This window comes from Boleophthalmus pectinirostris, unplaced genomic scaffold, assembly GCF_026225935.1.
Source record: "Boleophthalmus pectinirostris isolate CB_2022bp ecotype Guang Dong unplaced genomic scaffold, ASM2622593v1 HiC_scaffold_17, whole genome shotgun sequence".
NCBI classification, from domain to species: Eukaryota; Metazoa; Chordata; class Actinopteri; order Gobiiformes; family Gobiidae; genus Boleophthalmus; species Boleophthalmus pectinirostris.
In genome coordinates, this window is record NW_026571115.1 from 18467701 (window position 1) to 18482139 (window position 14439).

At 37.4% G+C, this 14439-nt stretch overlaps 1 protein-coding gene across 1 annotated transcript; it reads left to right on the top strand.

The window, feature by feature from the left end:
* The first annotated feature begins 3864 nt into the window (after positions 1-3864).
* LOC110169970 (transmembrane protein 235) lies at positions 3865-12361 on the top strand. The gene is made up of 4 exons (XM_020935580.2): positions 3865-4036; positions 4718-4795; positions 6274-6411; positions 12092-12361. Exons 1-4 carry the CDS (start codon positions 3865-3867, stop codon positions 12334-12336), a joined length of 633 nt encoding a protein of 210 aa, XP_020791239.1. The 3' UTR covers positions 12337-12361.
* The last annotated feature ends 2078 nt before the right edge of the window (positions 12362-14439 follow it).

The following is a 14439-nucleotide window of genomic DNA, read 5'->3' on the forward strand; positions in this document are numbered from 1 at the left end:
TCTTGTGTGTCATCTTGTGGAAATTACATCCTGTCCCATCCCTATTAAAAAGAGAAGACCATGGTTTGATGTAACACTATTTTGTAGATGTTCTCAGTTTTCTTTTGCTGCAGCAGGAGAGTCTGAAGTAAACACATCGGAATAACCAGTCCCTTTCAGCTGTCTTTGAGAGTGAGTAAACATGCCTCCATCTTGTTTGTCATTTTATGTCACATCACTAACTTTCTATCCTCTTTCACTATCTGCACACAGTTCTGTCTGAGGAGCTCAAGCCTCAGAATGTGTTTTACCAATTCACAATTCCCCTGCTATGCATGTTCAGTTTAAAACTACCTCAGTCTACTTTGAAAAAAAAAAAAAAAAAAAACTGGCTCTCCTATGTGAGCCTACTTATTCTAGTCAAGAGCATCAGCATCAAGAGATCTTTTGTTTCCTCTGTAAACCATTGACCCACATACATAACATTGCACCAGTTCATATGATGTTTTAATAAACAAAATATAATAGTAGTAGAAGTCCACCAAAATAAGATGATATAATTTACAAAATAATATATCTTTGCAAATGATGGACAGTGTTTTACAGAATGTTTGGTTGTCCAGATCCAGAAAATAATTTATAATAACTATTCTATGTAGTCTTAAGCTATAATACATTAACCCTTTGCAAAACACTCTTACGTAGAGTTCCATTCTGGTCCATTTTTTTTAGGTTAGATTTATATGTAATTTTCTCAAGTGTTTAATTTTTGTAGTCTGTGAGGTTGCTTGTGGTTGCTATGTGAGTCCTCTATTAATTCTGCAATACAGGTTCTTAAAAAGCAAGACAAGATGCTGAGCAGGGAACAACTAAAGATGATTCTCTGATGTTTTGAAGAGGTTATATTGAGATACACAATAGAAGAGTACAATTTCACATAAAACTCCAACTGGGCCCCCATATCTAACAAACCATGATTGTGCCTTAATCAGAACTTCCTTTTCAACTTTGCGCTCAGCAGGTCAAATTGAAGCAAACAACACAAGCAATCCTCTTCCTCCGCTATGCATCATCTGTGTTGGGTTCATCACTGTCCCTTCATTGACCCACTTAAACAGACTGGGAGCACCACAAGAGGTTTTGAAGATGCTCTGATCCAATCATCAAGTCTTCACATTGTTCCCTCTCCCTTTCCTCTGCACACCACATGCAGTCTGCCTCAACATATGTGTAACAGCACGGAGGTATATTAGACGGTATATAAAACAGCAGAGGGTCATAATGTTATGCTTGATTTGTTGTATGGATATAAATATGACATGTAGACATGTAAAATGTATAACTGAATGAAGGTCAAAGTTAGTTGGCACGAGATAAATATAATGGGACTAATTGTAGGCATGCAATTTGCTGTGCCACTCCCACCCTGAATGAAAATAATAATAGGATACCCATATAGCAGTGAACTCTGGGACCTCTCAGACAAGCATCCCGACATATATAACATAAATAGCACCATCATTTTCATATGGAATCCTGTGCAATATACAACCATGACAGATGGTCTTAATGTCACTGTATGCAAGCCATCCAGAGGTCAGCTGTCTCACCCACTGAATAAATATGCCGCAACCGCTGTGATTATTCAGGCTTGATTGTCGCCTCTGCTGGTGTAGTTTTATGTGCTCGGAAATGTAATTAATTCAGCCACACTGCAAACTTTATCGTTGTGTATGCGTGCCCGATATGTCAGCAAGTCATTTTTACTCTCAATTCAATTAAGTGTAGATTGACAAGTCCTTGCTTTTCCCCCTGAAAGCAGATCCCTGGACTGACAGCCTATCTCTCTGTGGCCTGTGGTGGCATGGGTAATCAAAATAAAAGTAGGGTGAAGTGCATTCTATTAAGTGATTGGGGGGATGTTCTTCTTGGCACCAAATTATGTGTTTGTCATGCCAGGCAATCAGTTGCCAAGGCTGAATTTATATGAAGTGTATCACACAATAGTCTTTTGTGACCAATCCAATATGCTGAGGTGTCAGATTGTATTCAAGTTAGTTCATGTGGTCCACTCTGGTGTTGGATTTGGCATTGCTTTTAACTAGGATGCCCTTCCTGATGCAGCTAAGTCAATGCGTCTGTGTTTGAATTGAGCATTTTAAGAACCAAAGTGCCTTTTCTATGGGGAGACGGTAGCTCAGTTGGTAAAGTGTCCACTGATCCGAAAATTGGGGATTTGGACATACAACATCTTTGGTAGAGCGATCTGACCCATAGGTTGGCACTGCGATTCCAGCTCCCACAAATGAATACTTTTGTTGTGTTCTTAGGCAAGACACTTAACCCCACCATCCCCACGTCCCCAGTGTCTGTGTAGACTGGCGTACAAGTGTGCTTGGTTATGTGTGTCTGCGTGTGAATAGGTGAGTGATTTCTTGATGTAAAGTGCCTTGAAGGTGGAAAAGTGCTGTATTTTGTGACCATTTACCATTTCTGTTTTTTACTGCCATAACTGCTATAGTGTTACACTGTATGCCCTATGTAATGAATAAAACACTAAGAATACACAAATAGAGAGAACTGTCCTTGCACTACATCATTGCAAAGCTGAACAGTACCCCTAATACCTCACCAGGTACTTGACATGATAAAGAGTGAACCCTAGCACACATTTTCTAGGGGAGCACTGTGCCCTGGAATGGATTCAATATGTCCAAGAGTAATGGGAGAGCTGACTCGTCCAGACTCCAGGACTAAAGGTACAATGGAGAATTTGTGGCAGTGCCTGAAAATTGCCTCTCACTCACGGTCCTCCCGGTGCACCTTGACAAGTCCAGTTTTACAAGGAAGAATGGATGTGCAACCACAGTGGGAAAGACTGACAATCTACTCTAGAATATACACATAGAAAACATGTACCCAGTTTGATCGACATAAAGCAGCAGTTTTAGGCACAAGTTTCTCTTTCATTGTGGATGTTCATTCATTTGCAGAATTACAATGAAAAGTCATTTAAGTGTTTCGTTTTACAGGCGTTATTCACTCAACTCCAAGGACACACTGCCTCAAAGCTTTTCTTTTTTTGTTAATGACTTGCACTGTTCACATACCAACCTACAAAATCAGCAACACCCAGAGACAGTGAAAATAAATTAAATATATATATATATATATATATATATATATATATGCATATATGTTTGTTTTTTTTAACCATATAAAGGGCATTAAGCTGTAAGTTATTTTTTAACAATAATAGTTATCTGTAAATGCCTCCGTGCGATAAGTTTTTTACTCAGACATGAAGAGATCTATACTTACAGCCTTTAAAAGTCTGAATGAACACATTTACTCAGAGATTTCTGGTTTTATCCTCTCACTGGCAACACTATAATTATAAACTATCTACTTAAATCTCCAAAAATTCCAAATGATTTACTACAAATTAAGTATAGGCTGTAAGAGTGCAAGTGCGTGTCGACATTAAGTAGGCTACGCAAAAGAGAGCAAAACCAGACCGGATAAAGTATCAACGTAAAGGTGTTATTTTCATTTTTCATTGCGCACAGATATGTGTTTAATTTTATTTTGTGGTCTCTAACCGGAAGTCATTGATTGCATTTCTGTAAATTGACTTGGGATAAAAGCAAAAGCGCTGCAGCCGCGGTCATTCGTTTCTAAATCACAGAAACAAAAGCGCATCTCTCTCTGCTCTTTCAACAAGAAACAGGAGTTGGATGATATTATATTCATATACTTTATGCATAACAGCAGCGGTGATGGAGGCATTGCACTTTGGAGACTGATCCAGCTGGAGCGCTTTTACGCACGGGCACATCCCCACACTGTTAAGCCACAGTAAACGCTCTGTGGATACTGTGGAGAATGAGGTACGGCTTGGTGGTCCTCACCGCGGGCTTCACCGGATTGTTAAGTTTCTGCCTTTTGGCCGTGGCTATCGGGACCGATTATTGGTATATTATTGATGTGAATAAGCCTAACTCCACTGCGTCCGAGGACTATAATTCACATTCTGGACTGTGGAGAATCAATGAAGGTAAGGGACACAAAATGCTGTATGTTTTAGATCAATAAAAGCAATCACAAACTTCAGAAGGGTTTACTGTGGTTTAAATGAACATTGGTAGATTGTATTCAGCTGTGGCGAATGGCCATTTAAAAGCAAACTGGAATTTATGTTATGTTGATCATGCTGCTGCTGGACTCTTCTGGGTTGCCATAATTGCCTCATATGAATGTCTTGCTGGCGTTAGAAAAAGTGTGCCAGTCTATAGAAAGACTGAGGTTGGGCCTTGTTTGTCCTACGATGTTGCATCGAGAGGATTTTTACTTTGACTCCAAGAATGCAATTAACGCACAAAGAAATGGCACCGGCATGTGACCTGAATAAGAGATTGCCTACCCTGCACCAGAAAGCAGCAAGTGGAACAAATTTCCCAGAGAATGGTGAAGGCCACTGTTGCGCCACTCTTGGGTTCAGCAGGTGCCCAATTTCTCCAAAGGTGGGAGTAGTTCACACGTTGAAACTGGTGAGAATAGGCAAGCTAATCGTCATCACCTTTGTCAAAGTGCCCTCCGACTTGATATCTCCGGCCGTCCGGTTGTTAAAGTGTCAGACATTTGTGATTTATGTTAAAGGAAAAAAGCGGACACATCTCTCAAGGAGCGACTTTTCCCCTGTGAGTGTAACCTTTCAATGTGGCATTTTTATTTTCAGGCGCAAACAAGAGCTCGGTTATCCCCTCCTTCATGGCCAACACGTCCGGCCTGTCAGATGTGGAGAAGGACCTTCTCAGTGAGTGACTCTGTCGTAGACTGATAAAGCTTTGAGCGCTCAGACTGGGCTCCTATGCAATTTATAATAGGCAGTAGACTGATGTACCTCCGTAGAGCTAAATGTTTTCAAGGGGTCATTTGGCCCATGTGGCGACGGAGAGTATTTTAAAGAGCACAGATTAAGCTCAAGGACCACTGAAGTGAATATAATGTGTAGAAGGCACCTGTTAGTGTTGGGATTGATGATGCAGTAAATACAGTGACAGGGACCATAAGGTGTCCAGACATCTGGGTTGTAACACCTCCAACAGCAGTTTATGCTAGTGCTAATGTAAGTATTTCACACGTGGTTCAAGAATTGAACTGTCAGCCCTATAATCTCTAGTGTGCCTGTGTCTCAAAATGCCCTCTTATAATTAACATGCTATATTAACAGACATATTACATATTTTCTCAAATGAAGCACATAAGGTTGATTTTTTTTTTTTTTTTTTTTTTGTAAATGCAACCATCACCCAACACAATGACAAATGATGTCTAAAATTGTGTAAATCTTCTTGTCAGAGATGTATGAATCCTTGTCATGATAAATGTTCTAGTCAGTCAGCCTGTCTGTCCCCAGACAGGACCCAGAGTGTTGTCTGGTCAGAGGGTCTTGTCATCAGAGCCAGTGTTTATGCAAATGAAATAGTACATTTTATCTTGATACACATTCATCAAGCCCAGAGAAGAAAGATTTACACTATTTATAGACATTATTTGTCATTGTGTGATTGCTACATTGGTGATGGCTACATTTTGAAAAAAAAATGATATCGAAGCATAAACACCACAATTCTTGTTTATTCATATCAAATAAAATGCTTTAAGATGCTATGTTTATAATGTTTATTATGTTTATAATGTGTTTGGGATAAGCAACTCCAGCAAGTCTCCAGTTCACGCAGTGGTCTGGTCTTTTTATCTGCTCCCCGCCCGTTTTTGATAATAATTATTATAGTGTAATAATAGATTACAGTACCCTATACTTTACAGAAATTTGCTCATTAGAATTTCTTAGATCAATTATTGTTTAGGTCCAGCCCACCACCACCACATGCCTGGATTCAAATATGGAATAAATAATTGCCCACCCCCAGTCTAACCATGGCACACTCATTTTTATGAAGAATAATCTCCACATCCCAACTCACCAAAAGCAAGGGTGGAATAAAAACAGATTTGTGCAAATGTAGGTAAAAATAGCAAACCACAGTGAGAGGATATTGCCTTTACTGTAGTTCAAAAGATTGTGAATGTCCAAATAGATAGCAAATAGCTCTTGCTATTGCTCCATTTTTATTGGCTTTCTTCTGGTAATGAAAACCAATGGCTCCCTGGGCGGCTCAAATCCATTGAAACCTCAGCAGTTTCCACAAATAATGGTAGTCAGCATGAGTGTAAAGTGCCCTATGTAAAAGAACAACATGGCACTGAGTGTTCTGCTTTGATTTCCAGGTTTGCACAAGATGGTGGTGATCATTCTGCCCCTCAGTCTCATCCTGCTGGTGTTTGCGTGGATAGTGGGGCTTGTGAGCTCATTGGCCTGCAGTCCCAAGCTGTTAGCAGGATCAGCGGCCTATATACTCTTCTGCAGTAAGTCTATCCTTTCTCTTTTCAAACTTAAAATAAAACTACTAAAACAGTATCCAGATATATTTTACTGTCTTTGGGTGAAACCAAAATATAAAAAAGAGAGAAATCATGTACTGCTTACTTAACATAAAATATAGATGAAGTGCTAATTCAAGATATTTTTTGGCTAAATGTCATTTAAGTGCGCAATGTAACTTTTATGATGGACGCAGCTGCTTGTTACATTGGCTACATTTACCAACATTACATTATATTATATTATATTATATTATATTATTATATTATTATATTATATTATATTATATTATATTATATTATATTATTTTATATTATAGGACAGACAGCAGCAGGACATCAGTTTTTTGTGTCTGGCATAAAATCAAACAATCAATCATTATGAACTAATATTCTCTGACTTCAATTGCTGCCAAAATTTGAAAGCTTCATAGTTGATTTTGTGAAAAATGAGGCCACTCCATCCGACATCCTGACAGAACTGCACTGTTAAGAGTTCAGAATACTCTTATGCTGATGAAAACATTATTTTAAGATGATTTACTTTCATCCCTCTTTTTTGTAATGAATAATTATTACTTGTCCCGTAATGTTTCTGATGAGATATGAAGCAGATCAGCCATATCGATCAGCACATTAGGGGTGAATGCTGATCGTGGAGGACTGGTGACCAAATTGCAGAGGATTTTACAACCTTGATTGCTAGTCAGGAAATTTCCACCAGAATAATCAGTCTGGCCTAATTTGAACACTGAAAGCGTAAACACGAAGCACAATGCATCACACCATTACTTAGAGCCTATTCATTGTAGGGCTGATAAGCACTGAAGTGAAACATCTATGCAACTTTCCAGGCAAAATAAAAGCAATCTTTATGTGGTTAAAAATATCAGGAATGAAATGTCCTAGATTATGCAAAATTGACTTTTGTGAGATTTAAGATGTGATAGAAAGTCGTTTCCTCATCAAAACATACTTGGAGTTGTGTTTTGTTTCATTGTCACATTTTGAGCAATATTAGATCTACATCTCCAAAGCTCAAAATATTCAGCTCCATCTTGTGATGTCAGAAAGCAGCAGTTATGAAGTTAACAGATTGGCATTCCCAGGTGTGAAATCATCTGAATTATTCTAGTGACAGTCTAAGGAGTTTAAAAAACACAGTGGAGTACTTCCTGCATTATCACATGACATCACAAGGTGGAGTGTTTTCTGCTTGAGAGAAGAGCTCAGCCAAAATATGCAGGGTTTGTGTGTTAAATGTGTGTGAATGAAACAAAACACAACTCCAGGTTTGTTTTTGATGAAGAAACAGCATTATAAAAGATCAGAAAACAGCGTAATATGAGTCCTTCAAAAAAGCTTCCAAAACTAGATAAGAACAATGTGACATTTTTTAACAAGGTTTTTTTTTAGGTTTTCTGCACTTGACTAGTTCTAAAATGAGGCTCATCCAATTCTGAAGATGGAACTAGTCTGGTTAAAAAATTGATTAGGGTCAGTTTTGTGCGCCAGCCTCTTCTGGTTTCTGTCCAAATGAATCAGACAACCTTGAAACTTTGGACAGCCCAATCATTACCACTTATTTGTAGCACACATCTCCCAAATATGGAAGACATCTTTGCATGAATATCCTTTCATCCTTCAGAACAAAAATGATAATAATTTTTTACCCCAAATTTACCCCTGTGTTGTTTGTTTTTCATTCTTTTGTTTACTCAAAATGCACATCAATCACAGGCATTGAAGAATTCAGTTCCAGACTATATGTTATCTTTGTAATTTATAAGAAAAGTATCTGGCCCATCTGATCATAGGCAAAACTTTTTACATAGAAGAAGTAACTTTACCACTATTACCTCAATAGTGTCACACTGCATTGTGATACAGAGCCAAAATGACTGTTCCAAGTGTTGTTAAAGGTAGGGGGCTTTGTCAAACCTGTGTAAAATGCATACATATGAATGACTCACTGTGTTCACATTGGTCTGTGGTCTTCCTCTTCAAATACGAGAATGAATAAATATGAGACCCTCAGTGAAAAAACACCCCGTTCTAAACTCTTCCCATTATAGTATTATAAAGTCAGTTTCTAGCCCACTTTCTTTTTCATGAATTTCATCTACAATATGCCATAAATGTAACAGGCAATCATGTGCAGCATGTGGTCTCTGTACTGTGGGAAAATGGTGTAGCCTCAAGGAGTGTTAATTATTATTCAATAAATGGGTCAATCATCAAGACCCTCTTCATTATTTGTACAAACGTTTGCATGTGAAGTCTGCAGGCGAAACTCTACAGTAACAAAGTCTATGCTAAAAGCTGTTAAAACGTCAAAGGTCGTTGGATTTGGTCATAGGTCATTAACCCATTTATACACCATATAAAAGCCTGATGTGCTGCTGTGACATTCCAAATTGAATATAATCATTTCTTGTAGGTGGATTATGTAAATATTCTGGTGGGGGTTTACTACCTGCTTGTCTCTATGCAGTTGCTATTGCTGTGTCTGATATGTTGCAGAATGAAATTAACATATCTATTGTATATCCATTTAATTTCACACTGGTTTATTAATTCTTACTATGAGTGAGGCCGCCTCTGCACGGATCTGACCTGTAACCTGGTCTGTCGGAGTTGCTTGCATGTTAGCATACCCTCCCGTAGAAAAGTTACATAATGCACCTTATGTTACAGTGATTATAATATTTAAAATGGAATCTGTTGGTAGAAAAGTAAAACATATTGCCTATCTTTCACATTGAACAATAATGTCTAGATCAAAATGAAGAATATATCTGAAAAGGGTATTTCTGGGACACTGTATAGTTTAATTATTATTACTGTCGTTTCATAGAGCAGTGGTGTGTAGTGACAGAAAACCACAGTGGAGGAACAAGGGAGAGACATTTGGTAAATTACATAGGAGAGCTGCTCTCTTTATGTGTCACATTTCCTTGTTACTGAGCTATATCACACACCAGGATTCAAACACTGAGGCTTATTTTTATGAGCCTTCTGGCTGTTTGTGTAAAACTGTTTGTGTTTTTCTCAAAGTATGGCCTGAAATAACAGAAAATCTGACCTTTTCTTTCTTGATGATGGTTCATCTCAAAAATGCTAGCTTGCTTTTGGTGTTGGTACAAAAAATGCTTGATTTTGCTGCAGCAGTGGGGCGCATATTATAGAGTTGTCTACCTCTGTGACAGCTATAGCCTCTCTTGTCTGTCAAAGGAGAAGGCTCATTCCAAGCCTCACAAAAAAAATGCACATAACACAATCCTTTCACTGTGCAGCAGGAACATTTCTTATTTGCTACGCTTTGTGGTTACTATTTATATTCGTTTATAGATTCCTCCAGATAGAGCTGCTTTTTTAGTACAGATAACAATGACATATAGGTAATGTGGGTTGCCATGACACACAAACAGATACCTGAAAAGTATAGGGCCTTTTGCCTACATAACTTTGAGTTATGTTGTTATCTCATCAAAAACATACCTGGACTTGTGTTTTTTTCATTCATTCATTGAGTAACCCTTTATTATTAATCACTCTATATCTCTAAGGCTCAAAATACTCTGTTCCACCTTATGATGCCACAAAATAGTAGTTTTCAAGTTAACAACTCCTTTTACATTTAGTTCAGAAGAGAATGGCTGAAATTATCCAAATGATTCTAGTGAAGGTGTATGGAGTTTATAAAGATAGTAGAATATTTTCTGTATTACCACATGACATCACAAGGTGGACATCACAAAAGTGTCTGCTGAGAGAAGAAGTCAGCCTGAATGTGCAGGATGTGTGTTAAACACGTGTGAATGAAACAAAACATGACTCCAGGTAAGTTTTGAAGAGGAGACAACATTATAACACAGATCAGAATATGGGCCCTTTTATACATAACATAGCCTATTCACCTTGGTGTATTACTTTGGTCTAGCTCTGGTGTACTGTTTTATGACTTCTTAATTAATGAACTTAATTTATTTTATTTTTGTGTACAATTTGCATTCTTCACAATGAGCAGGAGAAGAGGGAAAACTCATCTACTAGACATGTAAAAGTGTATTGTCTATTAAGAAAAATGAGTAAAAAGCTGCTAAATAAGTTGTAAACAAATAATTGAAACAGTGCAGTGTAATATTCCAAGAAGGCTAGTAAAAAATGTGATATTTCTGCATTGTTGTGTTATTTCCACTGTTTTGTGATTCTTGAACCTCAATGAAACATTTACAGGCACATTATCAGATGGACTGCAAAGCTGTGCTCTGATTATTAAAAACGCTATTCTTTATGGTCAGTATTACCCACCTCATGCAGAAAGCACTTTTCCCTGCTCCTTCTCCTCTTGTTCCCTTGTCCCTTGTGTTTCACAGAGTAGCAGAGTATAGGTCATGTACACAGCTGCTGGTGCTGATTAAAGTTGACATTCACTCATAAAACCATGTGATTTATGCCAGTAAAGCTCCGTCTTAATTGTTATGCAGCACATTTGGTCAGTATTAATACAAAAAATAAATAAATAAATAAAAAATAATAATTGTTTTAATTTTGTATTCAAACCAGACTAAAGAGCTCTCAACAAGCTATAGGATATGCACATAACGTATTGCATACTTCTAAATTTAGAAATTACTTTGTTGCCTATTAGGGACTTAATAGGCTAACACCAGCTTCTGCAGTAGCTGAGTGCACTACATGACTGTGAAGAGTGGCTATTATTGTTACAATTATAATGAAGAGACGGAAATTAAAACAAAGGATGTTCAAAGTCATGAAAGTGGATAAATTACATTTTATTATTATAATTTGCCTGACAAGAATCACCAAGGAGCTGGTGAGGAATAAAGAAGTCATTGTACATCCAGCTCCAAATAGAACTGGAAACAAATGGACATTAAAATGATGTTGATGATGATGATGATGACTGTGGATTTTTTTTTTCATTTGTGTCATTATTGTTGGAGCTGTCACTGAGAGTTGCTTTATTGTGTGTGGGTGTGTGTATTGTGAGAAATAACACAACAATATTTAATGTCACTCATATTCTCTCAGTTTATTTGGCAAAAAGGCACATTTTCTGGTGCCCTGACTGGTTCACCTGGGAGACCTTCAGCACCATTACTTTTAATGGTGCAGGAGTCTTCTAGGTGAACAAATACAAATTTTTAATCATAAACTCTACTTTTTCATTATAAAGCCAATCTCTGAAGCGAATGCCCGAGTAAACAGGAAACTACATGCGGTCAGCCTTCTTTGCATTTATTTCACGTCTTTGCACCTCTTCACCACATTTTTATGTACAGCATCGGTTTTGGTTATGTAAGATGAATTATAAACTTTATATATATAGTATTTTCTAACTTGACACAAGTGCTGTGCCTGGATAAACAGCTGTTGCTAAGTGATCTCAGAAGCTAAGCAGGGTTGAGCCTGGGTAGTACTTGGATGGGAGAGTGCTGGGAATACCAGGTGCCAAGAAAATTCATATTCATACTTAAAATGCTGTAATGGTTTTTATTTTAGAATGGGTTTGATCTATATCAGAACCACTATAAGAAAATACAAGGAGTGTGTTTAGCTTTGCATATTCATCTGCATAAATGCATACTCATGTTTTATTAACCACTGAGCAACAATAACATTTTTATTATTCCCACAGGTCTCTTTACTCTGTCTGGCCTCTGCATCTACATCCGCTATTCCAACCAGGCCATGGAGGAGTTCCAGCGGGTCGTGCCCCCACAAACCCTCACTTACGTGGACGCATCTTTTGGCTGGTCCCTTGCCTCTGCCTGGCTCTCCTTCAGCCTCGAGGTGATCACTGGGCTCTTGCTGTTGCTCGCTGCGCGGATCTGCCAAATGAAAGGACACTATGATTCTGGAGTAGCTATTGCCATGCTATAAAGAGTTATTTTTGTTATTTAAAAAAAGATAAAACCACGAACAGGCTTTGTAGTGTTGCATGCACTGATAAATCGAGGTGTAATTTTCTGTCTATTGTCTCCACTGAACACTGATGTAACACATGGAGCTAAGCAAACAAAATGAGAATAGAGTAGTTTCTAGTAGTAATTACAGCCAGCTATTTGCAAATGTGTTCAGTGTTTTGAATGCTATTGATGTCTTTGTGCCATGTTGTTGTCCAGACTGACGCTGTAGGAATATAGCTGAAGCTGAGGATATGCAGAAGGTTTTGAAAGATGGCTGTCACTGAAAAACTGGCACTTTGAGGCCTTCTTGTCTCTAATTATGAGGTGGGTGATGATATAAAATCAGTTTGTAATTGGATCATGATAAAATGTTATGATTCAAAGCTTTTTTTTTTTTTTAAATCGTCAATCTTTCCTCACTTGTTTTACGTGTTATTTAAGCACTATGTAACTTTTGGTTGGGGGTCCGTCACCTTCTTGTTTCTATGGATATGTCACTGCTTTGACTGGAATGTTCGGTGTATGGCATTAAACAGCTCTGCCTTACATTTGTTAAATTACAGGTGGTTTTATAGCTCAAAAATACCTAGATTTTAATTTTTTTTTACTGTGAGTGGGGTCGTCTCTCCACAGATCTGACTTGTAACTTGGTCTAGTTTGGTGTCCTTGAAGATAGAAAGTCTTAATGATATACTGTGAAGTATTCCAGACAAAGCAAGAATATCTCCATGGAGAAAAGCATTTGACGGACAGTTCACCAGTAAAATTACACAATGCACCTTTAAGACTCTAAAGAGAAATAACATTACTTAATGCTCCATCACCCACCCTGGCCAAAGAAATCAGAATCAGAAAAAAAATAAGTATAAACTATGATACATTAACACTGTGAATGAAGATGCATACATGGTGCTATGTTTTATAATGCTGCGCTTCGGCTATTGTTGATAACTTGCTGACGCTACACATGCAGAGATAGGCAATCGTTCAGATGTGCTGGAAAATACAAAAAGGAGAAGCAGGGTACAGATGGGTTGTTTTGCACTGCAGTGGTAAAGGCTGTCCTGGGAATATTCTGGGGGATTTTCAGTTCACTAATTCAAAATGCCTCTGTCACAAGAAAGATTCTGGCAGTTTGCTCTAATGAATCTTACCAAAAGAAACGAAGGCCAACCAAAATGATTTCTCACTTTTTCCTGAATGGAAATAGATTTTGCTATAAAAGTGATAAGCACATAGAATGAACTTGTAATATGCCATTAGTATGTTAATATCCTTACAAGTAATTAATGGGAAAAGGATGGAATATTTTTTGGTGCAAATCGAAGATGCTTGGAGGTTAAGGATGAACACGTTTTACTAGGTCTGTCACGATAATTACTATATAGTATTACTGTACTATTAGTATAGTACTATTACTATTACTATTACTATTACTATTACTATACTACAACTTCTTGTTCACTTTATGAAAGTGGGAACAATATAGTATTTTGGGTTTCAGTATTCATTGTGTGTACAAGTTCTTTGCAATAGTGGGTTATTTTTTCAGTTGTTTTTATTGTAATTTGAAAAAACAAATGAGCTGCAGAGGGCTGAAAATGTAACTTCTGTGACTAATAATTGCTTAATTCTGCTATTTATTTGTTGCTTCTCATGCTTTTTAATGTTACTATCTATTTAAACTATTTTACTTGGATTATCCTGCATTATTGTTATGGTGTGAGGGGCATAAAATAGTTCCAATGTTACATCTTATCGCAGTATATCTCTATAGCGATATATCGTATTGTATATCATACTCAAAATGTCATATCGTGACAGGCCTATGTATTACTTCGGTGAAGGAAAAGTATGTGCTTGCTATGATTAATTGCTAAACAGCTTTTTCAAAAGACAACTCTTGTGTGATTTCTATAAAGATCACCTGTACACTTTACAGGTTAAAACTTTCAATGAACAAATCTTGTATAAAACAATGTTTAATAAATGTATAACCATTTGAATGTATCTAAGCCCATATGAGAACCTTAGAAATCACTACGCACCAGAAAAATGGGAAAACATTGTATTAATG